Genomic DNA, 21391 nt, shown 5'->3' with positions numbered 1-21391 from the left:
TATATACAACCAGCCTTCAATGTTACATGCTTGCAAAGTAAATAAACGTAATATAAATAAAATCTTAGATCAATACTTTAAAAATTGGAATTAATGATACCTCCTATATTCATATTAAAAAAGCAAGATCTAAACTAAAAGATGGAAGGAATAATTCCTTAGTTATATAATTCAGTAATATTTAGGGTACATTATCTTAAAACTATTTTTGTTGACTTATCAAATTTTTAAGTATAATCATATGTCTGCTACTTTTTAAAGCTGTATAATTAAAGAAAAACTATATTCTAAATTCTAAATGACAATGATAATGATGTAAAGAAGCATTTCTCAAGGATAGCATTTCTCTTAATTCAGCCCTATACACCTCCGTTGCTCGCCCCACAGAAAATGTCCCATGAATGTTGCTGAAATCAACTGAACTTGTCAGCTATTATTTGTAAAGATTTAAGCTAGCACGATCTGTGCTAGTATTTAGGGAGCTCTTGAACAATGTAGATGAAAAACCCCTGAACACATTTTTAAAACAATAACTATGGAGGATTCAGAAAAACAGGAGAACCTCCCGCTGTAAACTCCACATGCACGTCTCCAGCCTACCTAGTAAATTGCAAATGATTTCAAATTCTTAGCTCTCTCCTGAAACATCCATCCCCCACTCCCACCCCTGTCATCCTCCCTCACAGTTGATGTCATCACAAGGTACTTCAAGAAAATCTGAAATCAAGGACAAAAGAACCTCCTCCCACTTCCTTAACTCCACACAGACACTCTATGCCAAACCTACTGCCACAAAGCAAAGAGATCCCTATTACCCAATGATGGACCTTCAGCCCTCTTAATCTTTTTTCTGCCTGGGTAATAATGCATTCTGAAATGGATTACAGAAGACAAATTGACAGAAGTAAAAGGTCCTCTGTCTGGATTCACTATCTACTATCTATTTATAATAATCTATACATACATAATTCTCTGATTCTCATCTCTACATCTAACCCCATCTTTGTTATAATCTTTTAGAAAAATCAAAGTAAGCAGGACCATTACCCTATGACTATTCCAAACAGAAACTTTTCAAACTTTTCTTTGAGAGACAGAAGAACTACTAGAATAAATACAAAAGAGAAGGACTCCCTTCATAAATCAGTCTCCAGGGCTGATGATTTTCCCTTTCCAGTATTTCCCCAGGTCTCTCCCCCAGAGTCTTGGCTCAGGTTCTAAGGAACTCATGACTGAACTCCAGTGTTCTTTCTGCCATAACACTTTTTGGCATTCCAAAACATCCTTCACACAGCAAATCCATCTTTCAGATGTCCTTGGTATGATATCTCTATGAAAAGATTCCTGAAGCTTCTAGTAATTTGAGTTTATTTTAATTTCGAGGCCTATTTCATAATTGTGCTTTCCTTAAATATCCTAGTCCCTACCCTCAGGCCTGCAGTGTTCCACAGATGCTTCTTGGCCCTGCCCCTCTGCACTCACATCACTCCCCATATAACACCCCTCCTGGCAGCTTCTGAGACAACTAGAAGTCACTCTCCATTCAATACACCAATCCCAAACCTCTTGAACCATACATGTTTCTCCCCATCCTAACTTATATCAGGGAGGGTATGCGCGCGTGTGTGTGTTAAAGCTGGTCGAAACAAAGTCCATCCATGTTAATTTGACCCAATTTGAATATTCTCTGTCACTGCATCACTTGTTTTAGAATTTAGGTAAATTAAAATTCTATAGAATTGCATTAGCTTTTTGAGTAATGTTATGTTACCTTATGTATATGCTTATGCAACACTTCTTGTTAATTGACTGGTTTACATCCTGATGGAGACTGTTGTAAACTACAGTCTCCATCCCTGTAAGGCTTTCAGTGCCCGGAGAGTGCTTCTGTCCACCTACAATAGTAATTCCATAATATGGATGTGGAGGTGGGGCATGGTATGACTTATATTGGCACTAGACAAAATTTGTTATTTTCATGGAAGTTGCAAACAATTGAGAGCTACAGAAATGTCACTCCTTTCAATAAACAAAAATTTCTGGCACTCATTTTTACTTCAGTCTAGAACTTTTACAACTTCTCAGATTAGTGATTTTTCCCTGGGGCATTTTCTTAATGTTCCTGTGCTCAGTGCCACAATTCACAACCCTCAAGGTTTAGCGAATTCTGTTAGGAATTGTTTGAAGAACGGCAATGCAGTTAGCAAGACGAGTACTAGCCAGTCCTCCAGGGCTGAAATTCAGCACCTTTAGAAAGACCCCTGTCTCCACCCCAATCCCTTGGCTGTTTATACTAAGAAGACTGGCGCCATGGCCCCCTCCCTCCCTCCCTTCTTGCCCCCTTCCATGCAACATCCCTCTGGATGGCTACTGAGATGACCTGAAAATTGCACCGTAGACTGTGGTGGGCAGGCTGAATCTCCTCCCGGGGTACCTTGGCCCAGAATAACAGCCCCCTTTCCAACCTGCCTTTGGTGGCCGCTGTCCAGAGTCCCACGGCCTCAAACTTAAGGGCACACGAAGCCTTAGAATGTTTCTGGACATCACCCCCACCTCCTCAGTGTTCCATTATCAGTGTTCGGTGATGAAAAACAGGAAGGCTGCAACTTTCAGGTTTTATCCTTGGAAAATTTGTTTCCACGCTCATCTAGAGATGGGAATAAAGGACGGCACGGACTTGAGTAGTTGTGGTCTGGTCAGTTGTTTTCACAGCTGGCCGAGTCAATCACCCTCTCCTAAAAGCGTATTTGACAGGTGAGAAATTCCTCATCTCCAGGTCATTCCAGGAACTTCACAACAACCTGCGCCGGGAGAGGGGTCTGGAGGGGAAGGGAGTGGTGCTGAAATCGTGCAGAGCGTGTCCCGGGGGAAACTCTGCTGCAGGAAGGAGGATTCCGGCGCCAGGAACGAGCTGGTCCAGGGGCCAGAGGGAGGACGGGGGAAAGCCGGGAAGTCTCGAGGGTAAGGAGGGGCGCGACGCGCGACCAGAAAAGGGCAAGACACCTGGAAATGCCGTGAGAAGGATGGAAATGGGTGAAGAGCATGCAGACTGGAGAGAAACCACTGGCTACAACAGGGGGCGAGGGGAGCACTGAGCCACAGCAAGTGCGGCGCCTCGGGGTGCCGGCGTCCAACCCCGCCGGGGCCAGACCCTCCCGGAGGGCCGGCGAGGCTGGGTCCCAGCCGAGGCGCGGGAGCCGGAAAGTTGGCGCGGCGCGGGCCGGCCGGGCGGGCGGGCAGCGCCCCCTGCGCGGCCGGGAGGCGCCGGGCTCGCAGCCGCGCGGCGCCTTACCTTCTGGTCGACGATGGAGCAAGCCATCTCGCGGACGTGCGCCAGGCTGTAGTCCCCGGACGAGTCCTGCAGCAGCAGCACGGGCTCGCGGCTCAGGCCGATCTGCAGATGGAACGAGACGCCCCCGGCCGGGGCCGCGACGGGAGCCAGGAACGGCGTGGGCCCGGGCCCCGACCCCGGGACCAGCGCGGCGGCAGCCGCCGCCGCCGCCGCCGCCGCGGGCAGCAGCGGGCTGGGCGGCCGCAGCGCCGGAGGGGCGCTCATCGCTCGGCGGGGCGCGCCGCGGGCCGCGGGGCCGGGCGGCCGAGGGCGCGGGCCGGCGGCGCGGCAGCCGGAAAGTTTTGCGGCCGCCGCCGCACCGGGAGCTTGTTTCTCCGAGAGCCGAGACGGAAAATAAAAACTTTCCGGAAAAGTCCCCGCGCGGGGGCAGGGCGCGGGATGAGGAGCCGAGGGAGGCGGGAGGGAAAATGGCCGAGGCGGGAGGACCCAGCGCCGGCGGAGCGGCCGCCGCGCAGGGGAGGCGCCGCCGCCGAGAAGCTGCCGCCCGGCGCTCCGGAGGGACAGGACGGCGGGTCAGCGCGGCCGGGCGCCGGGCGGGGGGCGGGGGCGCGCGGGGGCGGGGAGGGGAGCGGGGCGGGCACTGCAGAGCCACCACCCGGCGCGCGCCCGAGCCGCCGCAGTGGCCGCAGGGTGCCCGGTCGCCGCCCCCTCTGCCCGCGGTTCCGGGGGCCTGAGTCTCCTCGAGCCGGGATAGGACCGAGTGGCGGCTCCGAGCCTCCTCGGCAGGCCCGTCTGTTCCGCCCCGCGGGGACTCCCGCTGGCCCCGCTGCCCCGACTGCGGACCAGGGGACCGGACGCACTCCTCCGACCGCCCTCCCGGGGCCGGAGCTGCCCGGGCCCCACGGTCCCTGCCACCTCTTCCAAATGCTCCGGGACTCCGCACTTCTACTAGTGAGGTGACTTTTGATGGCCCCAAGAGTGTGGCTCACAAAGGTTCCCGTGGGTCTTACCTTCGAAGCGTCAAGGGAGGATAAAATAGCGGTTGTCCGGAGCCATCCACATCCAGGCTCCCTCTGGGAGCCCTCGGGTTTGTTGCCAAAGGGGGTCAGAAGCCAGTCCACAAAAATGGATTTAAACCTGTCTCTACCCTTTTTTTGTCTGTCTGACACACCCTTATAACCAGCCCCACCTATCTCACCACAGCTCCTACACCACATACACAGTAGTTGAATTCAGGAGATGGGCTCTTTTGAAAGAAACGGCATTGTCTGCATGAGGGCAGAAGGAAAGTCTGATTCCGCCTCTTTCCTTTTACCTTATTCTTTTTGCCTCTGGAGCTTCTACTTTGGAGCTTCAGGAACTGTTTTGTTACCTCCTCTATCAATCTAACGTCTGCTTTGTGAGAGTGCTGCTCACAGCTCCACTGCCACCACAAGCACCACCATCAAGATTGGGTGCAACCTGCTCTAATGTTGACAGTTGTTTCCTTCTGCTATTGTTGCTTCCTCCTCGGGGAGGGGAGGCTGTGGTTGCTTCCCAGTCCTTGGAGAAGGATTCTAATCCTCCCCTCCCACTAGGGTGGGTTTCAGGGGTGTGTGACTGTCCAGTTGCACGGAGTACTGCACTCAGAAGGGCCTTGTTCAGTTTAATGTTCTGAAACGATAATCTGCTGTCACTGGGATTCACTGTTTTGGGATTCTTAATAATTTGTGAACAAGGATCCTCACATTTTCATTTTACAATAGGCCAGGCTGGGTATGTAGCCAGTTCTGCCTCTCACTTCACTTCCGCAGTCCCTCCCCTTACCGTGTGCAAGCACACACACAAACATACCTAAACAAACCACTGCATATGTTTTCCTTCCTAGTCAATAGTCGGTTATATTTTCTTTTGTTTTGTTTTGTTGGTTTGGGGTTCTTTGTTGTTGTCTTGACTTTGGTTCTGGCCCAGAAAATTGCAAAGGTAGTTTCCTTTAGAGCCATGTTCCCAGGATCAGTAGTGGAGCTTGACATGACAAGGCTCCACAACTACATTGTGTCACTGCTTTAGAAGAGATTTAAATTTACTTTCTGGATTTAAATGACTTGGTAAAGTATACATAGGTGTTGATGTTTTCCCTGCTTAGATACTTATGAGGTGGACAGATTCAGCTAAGCCAGGAGAATGGTGGAGTTTTTCTTGATGAAATGCCCTTCTGAATTACCTAGGAGGTCTTTTTCTTTTAAATGTCAGAAACTATATGTCATTTTCTTTCAAAACTGGAATAAACTCAACATTTCACAATTTCTTATTTCCAGAAAAAGACATTTGCTGGTCACCTTACAAGAGACTTACAGAAAGCTAATTTCACTTGAAATTCAGGAGAACTGGAGATGTTCATGTCTATTTTATAGGTATCACAACTATATATTGAGGACTTCTCTGTTCCAGGCACTGTACTAGCACTAGTTGTACAGTTGTGAAGACCAGGTCCTTACCCTAACAGATCACACTGAAAAGGGATTGGGATAGAGTGGAAAGCAAAACAATAAATATTTAGATTTAGATTATCTCTATATTCATAATTACATTGGATTTTTAAAATGCAGTGGTAAAGAGAGGGGCTTGCGGGGAAGAAGTTAAGAAAGGGGTACTACTTTGGACTGGGGATGAGAAAAGATTTCACTGAGAAGTTTACATTTGAGCCAAAGCCTGGATGGTGGAAATGGGCCAACCTTAATATCTGGGAAAACAACATTCTAGGCATATGTAACACGTAGTGCAAAGACCCTAAAAGAGAAATGTACTTGGCATTTTCAAAGCACAGGAAAAGAGGGGCAAGTGGATGAAATATAAAGTCAGAGATCTGATAGAAGCCAGAACATCAAGGGTCTTGAAAGCCATGATAAAGACTTTTTATTTTATCTCAGTGTACTGCCAAACCATTGGAAGGTTTTAAACCAGGGGGCCATAAGCTTTAATTAGCATCTTTTTAAAGATCACTCTCTGGCTGCTGTGTAGATTATAAGAGAAAAGAGTAAAAACAGAGACCGTAGGTCAGAGACTTGCTGTTGTCCAGTCTAGAGGCTTGGGTTAGACTACTATGGCAGTAGTAGAGATGGTAAAAAATGTAATGATGCATTTTAGTTGGTGGAATAACTAAAAGTCTTGCTGATAAATCAGAGATTTACAAGAAATGAAAGAAGAGGGTGTCATGAAAGTCTCCTAAGTTTCTGAACAATTGGCCTGATGTCGGTGCCATAATTGAGACAGAGACAGGGAGGAAGCAGGTTTAGGGAGAAATAAGATTTCTGCTTTGACCATGTTGAGTCTGATATGACACTAGACATTCAGGTAGAGATAACATCTCGAGCTGCACATTTGAGTCCAGCATTCAGGAAAGAGAAGAGGACCAGAAATACATTTGGAAATCATCAGTATAGAGAACGCATTTCAAAGTGAGATTAGATGAGCCCTCTAGAGCAAGAGGGTTTAAAGGCATTCATCAGTTATATGAGACTTATAAAAACTTAAATGTCCTTCTTAGAAAAAAAACCTATGTGAGTAACTCCTTATACTATGATTTATCAATAATATGAATGATTCTTGTAGGGCATTGAAAATAATTTAAGAAAGAAGCAGAGAAAGGAATTCTTAAGAAGCCTGGAGAATTAAAATTACTTTGAAGAAGCTGAAATATTACTGAATGCAAGAGTGAACCAGAATTTTAAAAATCTTATATCTACTGGAGCTCCCCATAGCAAGCAGAAAATTCCAGGGAGTTGGTCATTGCAATTTCTAGAGTAGGCACCTGAAATCTGATAGTTTGCCCACTGCTAACCATTTTTGCTAAATGACAAAGGAATGAACAAATGGATGATACTTGAAAGAAACCTAATATATATCTCTGGTGACTTCAAAATTGCACCTAGAAAACTTGAAGGATTTGGGAGAATATCAGTGGTTTTAATCCTTTCTGAATGTTAACTTTGGAAAAGAAAAGAGGATATAGAAAGTGAATAGCTGCTTATATAAATTATATTCATGAAATGTGCTTTCATTTCCTAAATCATGGCTAACATGACTGGAATAATGGACTTCTGACAGTGACTGGGAACACCATTTTATAAAGAAGATTCCATGCTCAAACCAAGACTTCACGTAAAAGTGGTTTATGTATACAAGGGTATGCTGAGATACTTAAAACATCTTTTATCATCAAAGATGAATGCTAATCCTGTCAGATGTTCTTTAAAAGAGGGGGGTATGTTCCAGTAATTCACAATCAATAATCAGAAATAGGGGTTGAGAATAACCTGATTTAAGTGGGAGTCAGTATATGCTTTGTCCAAATGAAATGGACAGCAGAAAAAGGAAAGGGAGTGAAAAACATACGCAATTCAGTGGCTGAAAGGATCACATCCCCTAGTCCAAACATTTCGCAGTTTAAGAAACTCGGGATTAGAGAAATTATATACCAGTGTGGAAATCAGAAATTTGAAGAAGAAAGTATGATTCCAGGATATCTCTCCTTTTTATACTATTGAGCACTGAAGGTTACATGCATGAGGATAAAGATGGATGAATGGAAGGATGAATGGATAGATAAGATTAATATATATGTTGAACATTGTTATTGTTGTTTGCTTATTTCAGAGTGTTCACATATAATTTTCAGAGCAAATTAAATAAGGATAATAGCACAAAACTGACACAAAAGAAAAATAAGATCCAAATGGAGACGTCAACCATAGACATCTGCCAAAAATCTTCTCCTAAAATCTGATCATGTGACAAAATGCCTTATCTTGCTGAAAATGTCATGGAAAATAACAAGGAAAAAAGTAAATTTGTAAACTTAATTTTCACCAGAAGAAAAATTGATTTGTACTTCAGGAAAGCAGATTCCAAAAAGTCAAAGAAAAGACAAGTATGATCCTAGAGTCGGAGTCCCCATAAAAGGACAGGAGGCCCTTGAAGAAAAGCTTTCAATTATAAAATCACAAATGAACCAGGTGAGGAATATACTCATAAACCAGTGTGACTACACTTCAAGTTTTAGATGAGTACAGATATGCAAAGAAAATGAACAGAGACAGAGCAAGAGTGAATAAAAATAAAAGTTATTGTAAGCTAAAAACAATCAACTGGTCTTTAAAGATCTATTTTATATATTAATGGTGCCCTTGGGACATGGCATGTTATAAACAAGGGTTTATGAACTGCTTTTTATGAACAATTTGGGTTCCCCCTAGGTCCTAATGGGTAGGGTTCCAGACATCCTGTCTTACTCTGCACCAAGCAGCTCTTCTTTCATTTGCTGATATATCAAGATCTCACAAATTTGTTTGAAAATAAAAGTTCCCATTGCTGACAAATTTCAAATCCTTTGGTGTGGTAGAATGCAAATGAGCTTTAGGGTAAAGGCTGGTCTAGGTTTGAAGCTGGATCTGCCACTTATTTTAATACTATTAGTGTTGTGGCTCTGAGGAGAGGAGGCTGGAGTCACACATTGCCATTTCCACTAACTGGCTGTAGCCTCAGTCACCCCATTTGTAAAATCAAAAATTACAGTACTTAAGAGTTATTGTGAGCATTTAATTATTTAGTGTATATAAAAGCACATAATACAGTGCCTGCCACACATTAATCATCCCCAAAATAAGAGCCTATCATAAACCATATTAGACCAAACATCATATCTGCCAGCCACACCACTTACTGTAATGTTAAGACAACAAAGAAATCAAGCCTAACTCCATGTTGCTTGGTTTCTCCAGCAAGGAAAAAGGATGTAAAAAGATGGTTAAAAGGAAATTGACTCTCAAAATAAATAAGAACATTTTGAGAAACTACCTAAATAAGGGATGTGAATTCAAATAATTACTTTCCAAGACTACACTGTTGAATATATTACTAATATCTTATTCTTGAAGAACAACAGAGACACTAGACAACTGTAGAAAGACAAATGCCCCCATTTTCAAAGAGATTCGTGAATATACAGACCAGTGAGGTTAACATCAATAATCATCGAAATTCTAAATAGAATTATTAAACAAATAGTTTACAAAGAATTATGAATTAAAAGGGATAATTTCTAAAAGGTATGAGTTCACTAAAACAAATAATACTATACTTTTTGCTTTCTTCAAATTGGAGAACATTATAGACATTTGGTTTATCTGAATTTCAACCAAAATTGAATTCATTGTCTCTGCTATTGGAAGACATTTGATGTGCTTTTATATTCATCAATAGGATGAAGGAATATATCCAGCTACTAGTGTTTAGCTTTAGGTTCTTACAAGCATTCATTAACCTATATTTCTCTAATTTTTAAAAGCATGAGTAAACTAAAATTTTTCATCCAAAATCTGAAGATTTTAACTGTATACTTTTTGCTCACACGCAAAATACCTACATTTATATTTGTATATTATATCATGTTTTTTTGTTAGACATGATTCCCTAAACAAAATTCTATGCTGGATAGTAAAAACTCTGCTGTTATTGTAAGAACTAAAATGTGCTGGCTCCAAGGTATCATAAAATCTGCTCAGGTTCCCTGTAGAAAACAGAATGAAATCACTACTTTTACATTTTTTCCTTCAACTTCAATATACTCAGAAGGCTATTGCTTAGAGTTGCTGACTCTAATTGTGCGCATTGGCTTTTATTAAGTCAATCCAACATTCAATTCAAAAACCATTAACAGCAGGACATTTATTTTTTATAAAGATGCAATTCTTCTAATTCTGTTTTCAAGGCCCACTGGTTCCAGGGATGCAAATGTTTCCTCCATTCTCACTGGGTCAATGTCAAAGCTAAATATTTTCCATTATGAATATTAATACATCCCATTAGTTGATAATATTCTATAACCTCATTTTTTCTGTTGAATACCTGTCATTTGGTTAGACTTTACATCCATTTTTGCAGTACATTGTATAAAATAATGAATAAGTTTTGAAAAATTAAAAAGAAACAATAAAAGAGATACAATTAATACAAGGTTACTTTTTGGGTTCCTTCCTGGAAAAATAAATTCATGAACTGAAATTTTTTGTATGTGGTTTCTGATGCTTGATTTGGAAAATGAAATTTTTGAGGGGAAAGAATCTGGCAGATTTATTTCTTAGTGACATAACCAGGAAAAATAATTTTTAATGGCTTAAGAAAAAATAATTTGCTTTTCTTGGCTTAGAAGAATTTTAAATGGAATTATTTCCAAAACTCATTTATTACTATAAAATGCATATTCCACTGGGATAAAACCTCCATAATTAAAATGAGGTCATTCACATGGAATTGAAACCATATTTTACTTAATCATCATCTGCATTTTCTTTACTAATTCTTATCCTCAAACACACAATCCTAAAAAAGAATAATGTCGAAAGTGCAGTAAACCTTTGTCATACTTTACTATTTCAAAATCTAAGTATTTACATATTTGATCTCATATACATTTAAGCTAAAAATCTCTGCCCTGTAAGTAGAATATTTACTTATAGAATTAAATATTATTTTTATATTTATTTCAACTACATAAATTCTTTCTATATTTATTTAATATTATATTACATTGTTACAAACATATTGTTTTGTTTAATCAGTTAGTCATCCAGAGTATCCAGGAAAAGTTAAGACCTCATAAAATGAAAAAAGAAAAAAAGCATTAAATTTTAGATTTGTTTCATAATGTATTCAAGAAAAGGACTATGTACTTTTCCTACTATTTTAAATAAAGAAGAACATTCTAGGGTAACTTAACCTTTGCACTTTACTGCCCTCATTGAATGTCAGTATAGATAATGGGATTTGAGTGTTTTGGGTTTGTCTATGCAATAACAGTTCTATCAATGCTCAGCACATCTTTGCCTTTTCATTATTTTTTTACAATACGTGTTCATCTGGATCTGACATTACAAATTAAACTTTTAAAAAAATCACTTATTGACATAAGTTTTTCTTGCTTAGGATAAATAAAACAATTTAAGTTATCAATGAATAAGATTCATTTTAACCTTTATTTCTTCTACCAAACATATTTTCATTGCCTTTATATAGAATTATAAATACTTAACAATTAAATGCTAAATGCATTTATGTGGTTTTAATTTATGATTTATTATCTAATTATTTATCTAATCTATTATTTATAAATTATTATTTACTATCTGTGTCCTTCTCAAGACAATAAAGTCATTTTCTTGAATAGAAATTTTTTTATCAAAATAAATAAGTGGCACAAATATCTGAAATAATATGAATGATTACTATTGTAACACTTAGTTCTAAGCTTCCTCACAGCCAAAACAAAAGAAGGAAACAATTGTTTTCTATTTCTCATTGTCTGATTTTAAACAAAAAAATGTACTTGAAATCATCACAGGTGTTCATACTACGCAAGATAGAGACAAACATTTTATTTAGACTCTGGGCTTCCTAAGAATGAGACTCTTATTTATCCACCTTGGTACCCTTTAGCACCAGAATATAGCAAATGTTCATTAATGTGCTTTTTGAATAAGACTGTTCAACTACAGTTTGAAGATTAATAATTTGCATTTTTTTCAAGATGGCAGTCTTTCATATCCATCCTGTTCAAAAGCTCAGGCCAGAGAAACCAACTGTAAATCAGACAGCTGGGACTAAGTTAATGAGGTTCCAATAAGTTCTATTATTGTGATTTAGTCTGACTCAGGATGGCTGACATAATTAGCTTTCCTGTCTTGATATGCTTATAGCAATTTCTTAGGGCTATTGGAGGGTTCTACGATAGGACTCCAACACCTATCATATAGTATTGATTTTACTTGTATATTCTATACGTGAGGGGACCATTTTGTAATCATCTCCTCATACCCCTGTTTACCCCTTCTGTGTCCAGAACCAAGTATTATATCCACCACAGGTAATAGTTCAATAATTCTTTACTGAATGCGTTAATGATTTGAGCTTAAAAATGCCTCCAAATAATGGACAACTTCACTTAAAGGGCTAGCTTCCAAAAAAACCAATTGTCTTGGCTGCACTTGTTCTTTTGGAGTAACATGTATTGTTCTCTTTCTGATTATAAAACTAATATATGTTAATTTAGGAAATTTGAAGAAAATCAAGTCTAAATTAAAAAGTAAAAATTACCTATAATCTCCTAACTCAGCATTAATATTAACTTTCTCTTTTTCTATGTGCATGTATATGTTGGATCATATTGAAAATATTATTTTCTAATATGATTTTTAAACTTAATATAACAAAGCATTTTTCCAAAGTCATTAAATATTCTTAAGAAACATCATTTGGGCTGATTGCAGAGGGTTCTAGAATATGGTTTGTAACTCCCTATGGTGGAACATGTAACTTTATTTCTCTGTTTTTATTAGCACACTTTAAAAAAGGTCAGTAATGGCACTATTACTTGGTCAGAAAATATACTCATAAATTGAAATAAAGATTTAGAAAATAAGTTGCAGGAAAAAATATAAATTAAGACTAATAAATTGTGGAAGGGATTGGCTCTGCTGGCAAGGATTCTATCTCAAGGCTTTCAAAATAGAATAATTTAAAGATGTGAGAAATTTCAAAGAATACATAATGGTGACAAACATTAAAATGACAAAAATCTTAAAAATTATTTTTTAATTAGCAAGACATTTTGTAGATTTTTAAAAATTGAATATTCAAATCTAATTTGACACCTCAGGAGAACATCAGTTCTGCTATCAGAAATCAAAACAGTGATGTATGCTATATCTGGAAAGTAAGTGATGGAATATATTATATATATTTTTTACTGTATTTTATTATGACAGAAATTAATGAACTTGATGAAATATCACTGTCAAGGAAATTGTAAAGTATTTGCTTTGCTGCTTTACATTTTCCTACTAGTCATACATTTTTCTAATCCTCTATTAATTGGCTAGAAATGTAAGTGCCAATCTTATCTTTTAATGCCAAAGTATAGTACTTTAAAAATTATAAGTACATGGTCCAAAAGCAGATGAATAAAGGATGTTTAAAATTGATTTTTAAGACCTAGTAAAATTATGTTAAAACCAAAATTTCCATTTTAACAAACCAAACCTGGTTTTCAAACTTATAAAGTCATAGATTATTGAGTAATAACAAACTTGATAAAATAAACTGATTTTCTAAATAAATGTACTTTTAAAAAATAATTAAGCAACACAATTCTATTTGGCCTATAAAATTTGCTTAGTTAATCTCCAAATTATGTCAGCATGATATCTAACCAATTCATGTTCTTAGGTACTATTAAATTGCATATCTATGGAGCACTTTTGCAGCCCACAGCCTTAAAACAACCTGTGGAAGGATAGCTTCTTTTGAACAAATATGTCTAACATATACACACTCACATACTTGTATGGTAAAACTAAATCTATGGGCATAATAAAACAGCCCTCTGAGCCTAATCTCAAAAGCACAGAATTTATTTTTTAATGGCAGAATGATGAATGTGGTTATTATGGTCTGAGTTTTGTCAGACTGTGTGTTCTCTGACATAAGGAAATCAAACTATAAATCAATTACAGAACAATAAAAGGAAAATCTTAAAACACTTAGAAGCTAAACAATACACTCCTGCCACAGAGGAAGTCTTGAAGAAATGGACACTCTTGAAGCTCTTACTTGAGGGTGGAGGAGAACATGGGCAAAATATATAACCTTAACACTTGTACCCCCATAATACGCTAAAATAAAATATATATATAAAAAAAAACTATATTATATCCAACTAAATGAAAATAAAATACAACATATAAAAATTATAGAATGCAGCTAAAGCAATGCTGAGAGGGAAATTTATAGCACTAAAGGCATACATTAGAGAAGAGAAAAATCTCAAATCTAAACTCCCAGCTCAAAAATAAACCCAAAGCAAGCCAAAGGAAGAAAATAACAAAGAAATTAATGAAGTTGAAAATAAATAAATAGATAAAATAAAATAAAAACTTGCCTCTTTAAGAAGGCCAATAAAATTGACAAATCTAGCAAGAGTAACAAAAAGAGAAAAGATATAAATTTTTGACAGCAGGAATGAGGCTGAGAATATCACTATAGACACTGGAGACATCAAAATGATAATAAGGGAATACTGTAAAGAACTCTACACACATAAATTTGACAACATAGATGAAAGTGAGCAATTTCTTAAAAAGCACAAATACTGCAACTCAATATGAAACAGATAATTGAATAATCCTATAATTATTAAGGAAATAAAATCCACAATTTAAAAAGCTTTTAGACATGACACCAAAAGCATGATCCACAATAGAAAAAAAAAAACATTTTGAGACTGCAAATTAATGCAACCTTTGTGGAAAAGATTTGGAGATACCTCAAAGAGCTAAAAATAGAAATACTATTTAATCCAGCAATAGCATTATTAGGTATCTACCCAAAAGAGCATAAGACATTCTATAATAAAGACATCTGCACCCAAATATTTATGGCAGCACAATTCACTATTGCAAGGACATAGAAACAACCCAAGTGCCCATCAATTCATGAGTGGATTATTAAAATTTGGTATATATTTATAATGGAATATTACTCAATTCTAAGAAACGACAGTGAGCTAGCACCACTCATATTATCCTGGATTAAGTTTAAGCCCATTATCCAAAGTGAGGTGACACAAGATGGGAAGAATGGGCTCCACATGTACTCGCCATCAAATTGGTACAGACTGATTAACACTATGGTGCTCAAATGGTGGTGGTGTTCACCAGGGATTCGGGAGTTAGGGGGGTAGTCCCACAGCTGAGGGATGTGGTGAGTATTGTGGAGGGGAAGGGCATACCTCTAACCCTTGCTAGGGAGAGGCAAAGATATAAAATGCAACCAAAATGTTTGTACTCTCATATTTCCTTGAAATAAATTTTTAAAAACTCATTAAATACAACTTCATCACAATTAAAAGTGCTATTAAGGAAAAAACCCTCTTAAGAGGCTGAAAAAACAAACTAGAGACTGGAAGAAAATATTCACAAACCACATATATGATAAAACATTCAAATCTACAATATAATTTTTGTATAAAAAAAGCTCAAACTCAACAGTAAATAATAAATCCAATAAGAAAATGAGCAAAAGATATTAAGAAATATTTTACAAAAGAGAATATACAAGTGGCAAATAAACACATGAAGGATGTTTCCACATCACTAGCCATTAAAATATGCAAAAAAGAACACAGTGAGATATCACTGCATGCCTATCAGAATAGCCATAATGGAAAAAAAATTATGACAATATTAAATGCTGTTGAGGATGCAGAGAAACTAGATTATTCATATGTTGTTGGTGGGAATGTAAAATGGCACACCACTTTGGAAAATAATTTGGTAGTATCTTAAAAAACTCAATATACATTTATCATACAACCCAATAACCTCATGCCTGGATACTTATCTTCCCAAAATTAAAACCTGCATGTGAATCTTCATAGCAACTTTATTTGCAATAGTCAAAAATTAAAAACAACCCAAACTTCCTTCAATAGGTAGATAGCAAAACAAACTGTGATAAATCCATATTATGGAACACTATTCATTAATAATAGGGAACAAGCTAACAAATTGGATAGATCTCAGGGACATTGTGCTGAAGGAAAAAAAGCTAGTATCAAAAGGTCACATATGGCATGACTCCATTTATAATTGAGAATGTGAATTCTCAAAACTATAGCAATTGAGAACAGATTAGTAGTTAGTTGCCAGGGTCAGAAATGGTATGTAACTATACAGGGGTGGAATAAGTAAGGGAAGTCTTTGTTGTGACACTGTACATTTGTATCTTGACTGCAGTGGTAGTTACATCAATTTACAGTTGTGATAGAATAGCTCAAACTATACACATCCATTGTTTCAATTTCACTTCCTGGTTTTGATAGTGTACTATAGTTACATAAGATGTAACCTTCCGGGAAAAGTGGATGAAAGGTATATAGAACACCTCAGTACTATTTTTGCAATTCTCTGTGAATCTACAATTATTTCAAAATAAAAATTTGCAATAAATAAATCTATTTAAAATTGATTAAAATAGATATTTTATTCAGGCATCTTCATTGGTAAAATTAAAAAAAAAGAAAAGAAAAACAAATAAATAAAATAGATATTTTGATAATTTCTTTTTGACTTTTATTGTCTTTCTCATTCCCTTATGCATATACTCATTGAAAGACCAGTGCTTGAAGCTTACATATGTTTTGCGTGAATCCCTAGGATATAAGAAATGCTAAAAGGACTGATAGTAATTTTCTAAGCCCTCTCCTTATATTAGTTGCCAAGACAATGAGTTGCAATGGCAGAAATTGACTTACGATGCAAAAGCTATTTCTTGGAATCTATAGAAGTAGTGAGTTAAAGAAGGAATTCTTTTATAGTAGATAAAAGTATAGGAAAAAAAAAAATCTCTGGAAGCATATCTGTATGAGGCTAGGACATAGAGGGCCTCACCAATAACACAAAACAAAACAAAAATAACAATAATAATCTCAATAGATTTTTCACTATTTCTTTCCTTCTTGATAGAGTTGATAACTTTAACCACTTCGGGCCGGCACTCACCAGCCATGAAACCTTGCCCACAGCCGGCACTCACAGTCCGCACGATAGTTTGTGCTGTGCATTGACAACAAATCTGTTCTGCTCTTGTGTGGTGTGGAAAGCTTTAAAACACTGAAAGCTTGTTTTACTTTACAGGCAGCTTTACTTGTAATGTAAATAAGAATAGGTAACATATACATATATGTTTTCATTATGTTATTTTTAAATGTTCACAGTTTTATTTTGATAAATGAAAAATTAGAAGTCATATCACGACTGTTGGCTAAAGTCGTTGTTCATCTAAAGTCGCGTGCATCTGTGGCTATCCGCTATAGTCGACGCTGGTACCAAAGTGGTTAAGGGTTTCTTTTATTAAATGTTATCTTATAATTTGGGTATAAGAGTAGATTGATGGCACGTCTACAGGATTTATGAGGAGAAGTAGTTTCAAATGTAAAAGGACTTGGTATCTATTAATAAACAAAGTAAAGTTAATGGGTCTATGTCTAAAGCTGATCTCCTTTTGTCTAAAACCTTCGGTAAAGGGAAAGAGTAGTGATAGCTCTTAGGGAATGCAGAAAGATCAGAGATGTAGATAATTACCTGTTAGCTTTGGCATTGGTCATAATGGGAAAAGAGGGCCGGGGATGGGTTATGAGTTATAGCAGGGAGTCTGATCAATATCAAGAATCGAAGGAAACCCAGAAATTAACTTGCTGAAACTTTTGATCCAAAACATTAGCAATTAGTTTATATTAAAGAATAAAAAATTGAAGGTATTTGTCACATTTTTCTGGTTTATCTCAGATTTAGAGACCTCAGGACATCATTTTTCACAAGTTTTTATGGGCCTGTGTCCTCTTATGAAGGTTTCCCCTACAAGTTTATAAAGCTCTTTCTTAGCTGTTATGGTCTTCTTTCGGAGAAGATGCTTTATTTATGTACTTACTTATTTATTTTAAAAATTTATGTGTGGCCTCACATATGTATTTGATGTATTGAAATCTTTTACTGTTTTTATTTATTTGGATGCTCAAATTTTTCTGTATTTGGCCAGTGAGCTCTTTCCAGCTGATTCCTGTGTTCTTTTGATGTGTTGTAATCATTGAGTATATTCACTTTCTGACACAAAAAGATATTCCAGGCTCATTCTGTCCTCTAGCCCCAGCATTGGAATCAGCCATTTCCCCCAAAAGACTCTAACTCCTTGTAGTGAAGGGTAGTTATCAGAACCCAAGATCAGGGCTTTGTCTGGCAGTGCTCATTGCTACTGCTGAGTCATTCCTTCTAGTCCCTCTAAGAATACTAAGCTAAGCAATATATATACATAGCACACAAATACATAAACATATACATATCCATACTTCTATTTTAGATACAATTATAAAAAATATTATAAAACAATTAGTTTATATTGATAACTTCCAATCATAATCCAACATGTCAGGGTTTTCTAGACTTACCCTTTTCTGAGTTTGTTAATATATTCTTCAACATGAGAAACTTGGTTCCCATCATCCTCGATATTTTAAATTATTTGCTCAATTAGTTTTCTTTTCAACATAACCAATTTCCCAGCAAACTGCCTGTGTCCTTTGCATCTACCTCCAATGGTGCCACCACCGTCACTCTGTGTCCTTGGCCAGGAAGGCTGCAGCCCGTATCTCTCTGTAGCTCCAAATACCTGACAGAATATACTTGATGCCTCAGGGTGGCCTTTAGCCAATGTTTGTGGACGAAAAAATATGAAAGCCTCATTTCCTTGCCCTCTTTCCTTGAGTTGGGACAAAGTCTGAGGTCCCATTTATGCTCCAGAAATCCTTAAAGAGTCAGCCTGAGACTAGGACTTTGTCTAAAACTGTACTCTAGTTTGGCTTTTTCCTCTTTCCCATCCAGTTTCTCCACTCCATCATTGGATTCTCTTGGGAGCCCTTTTTAAATATGTCACTTGCATAGGAATTCTCACTTTAGCATCCACTTCTAAAGAAACCCAATCTAAGACAATATTATCATAAGGTTCATCCTCAAGAATTCTCAGCCTACTCTTCATTCAAAAAACTCTGCACTGTGAATTGATTCAGGAAACCACGGCTTGGAGGCACAATACTGGAATCTGTTTTCCAGGCTGAGTTGTGGTTGCTGCTATTGTTTGTTTGTTTTGTGTTGCTTATACAGATCAAGTGGGACCTTAGAGGGTACACAACCTTTTCAGACCCAGGGGCTCCCTAATCAATCTGCAAGGCAAGGTTTTGCATGTCAAACCACTCTGATTATCGCTGTGTGGGCTAAGTGCTGCAAATAAGCTTATATTAATGATGGCATCTACCACCTTTGTTTTCAGCCTGCAGAGAAGATACTGCATACTTTTCAAAGATGCTTGCATCTGTTTTATGAGTTTTTAAAATCACATATTTTCCTTTTTCGGGACCTATAGCTAAAAGTTTACTTCAGTATAGATATTTCATTTGTTCTGATTTAGGACCTCAGAATACTTTCCACATGCATTCCGGCAGACTTTTTGCCAATATAACTTGGCAAAATATCACTCTTTTTTTTTATAGGTTAGCCTTTTCTTTCTGGGTTTAATTTTATAATGGCTTCTTGGAGCATGCTGGACTCTGACACTAGTTATGAGTCTAAGGCCTTGAAGGGTGTGAGGAAAAGATTGCAAGGAAAATTACACCACCTTATGAGGTAATTGCCTCAGGCAATGTGCTTATACAGTTTTCAAGGAAGGCAGGAACAGTTGCTCATCAAACACTGGAGAAAAAGGTATTTCTTATAGTAAAGGGATGTTTAGTGGATTTGAGGGTTCAAAGTATTCTCAATTTTCAGGATTTTTCCCATTTGCCTCAATTACAATTCCATTCATATGTCTTAACTTTCAATAGGAGTCCTGATGCCATTTGAATTCAACTGATGTGATTCAGAAACCACAGGATTAGACTGTGCATTTAATTTTCAGTTTCATCAGCCCTGTAGAGAGGAGAGCTAATTTTAGGGTAATCATTTTATCACCCTGGTTTTTTACTATCTTAAGCCGAGACTTTAAAACTTTAAGCTTCTGGTTTCCTTTCTTTCAAAGCTTCAGCACATTCAGAAGTAGCCAAGTCACCCGACAGCTCTTACCTTCTTCATGCCTGTTATACTGTTCTGAGACAGCAACCATGCACTCCCCCACGTCCTTGCCTTCAGTGGTCACTTTATTCCAGGTGACTAAGAATACAGATGATAAAAATACTGTTTCATTTCAGTATGTTCTGGGTACAAGTGCTCTTTTCACTAAGATTAATTATGTTCTCAGAGCTTTCAAACCCAACTTGCCAAAAACCATGACTCCCAGAAACTCATTTTCTTGAGAGTTCCTTGCACTTCTGATACAAATTATTTTAGTGTTAAGAACCTTAGTTGCTAGTAACAACATTCTGCCTACATTAAGCAGAAAAAGGTATTCATTAAAGATACTAGAAAGTTTGTATATTCATTGAGAGTGCTAGGGGAAGAAACAGGCTAAGCTTACCAGAACAATATCCATAATCTATTGCCCACTACTGAACTGCTTCAAAAACAGTCTCAAGGGAGACTGTGACACTGCCAACTCCACAGCCACCAGAAAAAAATGTATGCTCTGTCTGCCAGAGCCTTTCCTTACTTGATCACTTTCAAATTGAAGACACATGTAGGTGGAAATGATTGTTGGAATCTCATTCCCTGACTGTAATTCTAGGCACAAGGAAAGCTGGAAAATGCAGTCTTTAATTTATATCTTGGGAAAACAGAAGTAATCTTGTAGTAAATACCAAAATGCAGGTGGGTTTTCAAAATATGTGCAGTCAAAAATGACAAATGTATACTATATGTGGCTACTATGTTTTAAGTATTTCATAAAACTTATTGTGAAAATATTTGAATAGCTACATCTGCCTTTTTCTTATATATTTGTAACATAGAAATGGTTCTTTAAAAAGTAGGATCATACTTTTAGCAAAGTAACCATAACCACAGTTTTACTACAAACATCTAGATTCAAGATGTATTGTAAAGAATATTCCGACATGTATAGATTCAACAAATGTAATTGCAATTTAATTTTATTGCTCTCATCCTTCTTCAGAGTTTACAGTTGGTGGATATCCAGTCTTCTCAACACCATTGTTAAAGGGATTGTCCTTTTCTTATTGTGTTTTGGTACTTTTGTCAAAAATCAATTGACTATAATTGTGTGGATTTATTTTGGGGATCTTTTCTCTGTTCCATTGGTCTGTGTCTCTGTTTTTATACCAGTACTATGCTTTTTTGATTACCATAGATTTGTAGTATATTTTGAAATCAGGTAGTGTGATGACTTCAGGTTTGGGTGTTTGTTTGTTTGTTTGTTTGTTTGTTTGTTTGTTTTTCTTAAGATTGCTTTGGCTATTTGGTGTCTTTTGTGTCTCCATACAAATTTAGACATTTTTTTCTGTTTCTGTTAAAAAATATCATTGAAATTTTAATAGGGATTGCATTGAATCTACAGATCACTTTAGGT

The 21391-nt window shown here is 37.6% G+C and overlaps 1 protein-coding gene across 2 annotated transcripts in view; it reads right to left on the bottom strand.

Annotated features, from left to right (window-relative positions):
* The window catches only part of PRKD1 (protein kinase D1), a 292389-nt gene extending 288531 nt beyond the window's left edge, over positions 1-3858 (bottom strand). For both annotated transcript variants that reach the window (XM_020285846.2, XM_020285847.2), the window contains exon 1: positions 3293-3858. In XM_020285846.2, coding sequence (XP_020141435.2) covers positions 3293-3556 — 264 coding nt within the window. In that variant the 5' untranslated portion in view covers positions 3557-3858. The remainder of the gene's footprint in view (positions 1-3292) is intronic.
* Between the last annotated feature and the right edge of the window lie 17533 nt (positions 3859-21391).

Source organism: Microcebus murinus, chromosome 6, assembly GCF_040939455.1.
Source record: "Microcebus murinus isolate Inina chromosome 6, M.murinus_Inina_mat1.0, whole genome shotgun sequence".
Taxonomy (NCBI): domain Eukaryota; kingdom Metazoa; phylum Chordata; class Mammalia; order Primates; family Cheirogaleidae; genus Microcebus; species Microcebus murinus.
Note: the sequence above shows the minus strand (reverse complement) of the source record. Positions and strands in the feature narration are given on the sequence as shown.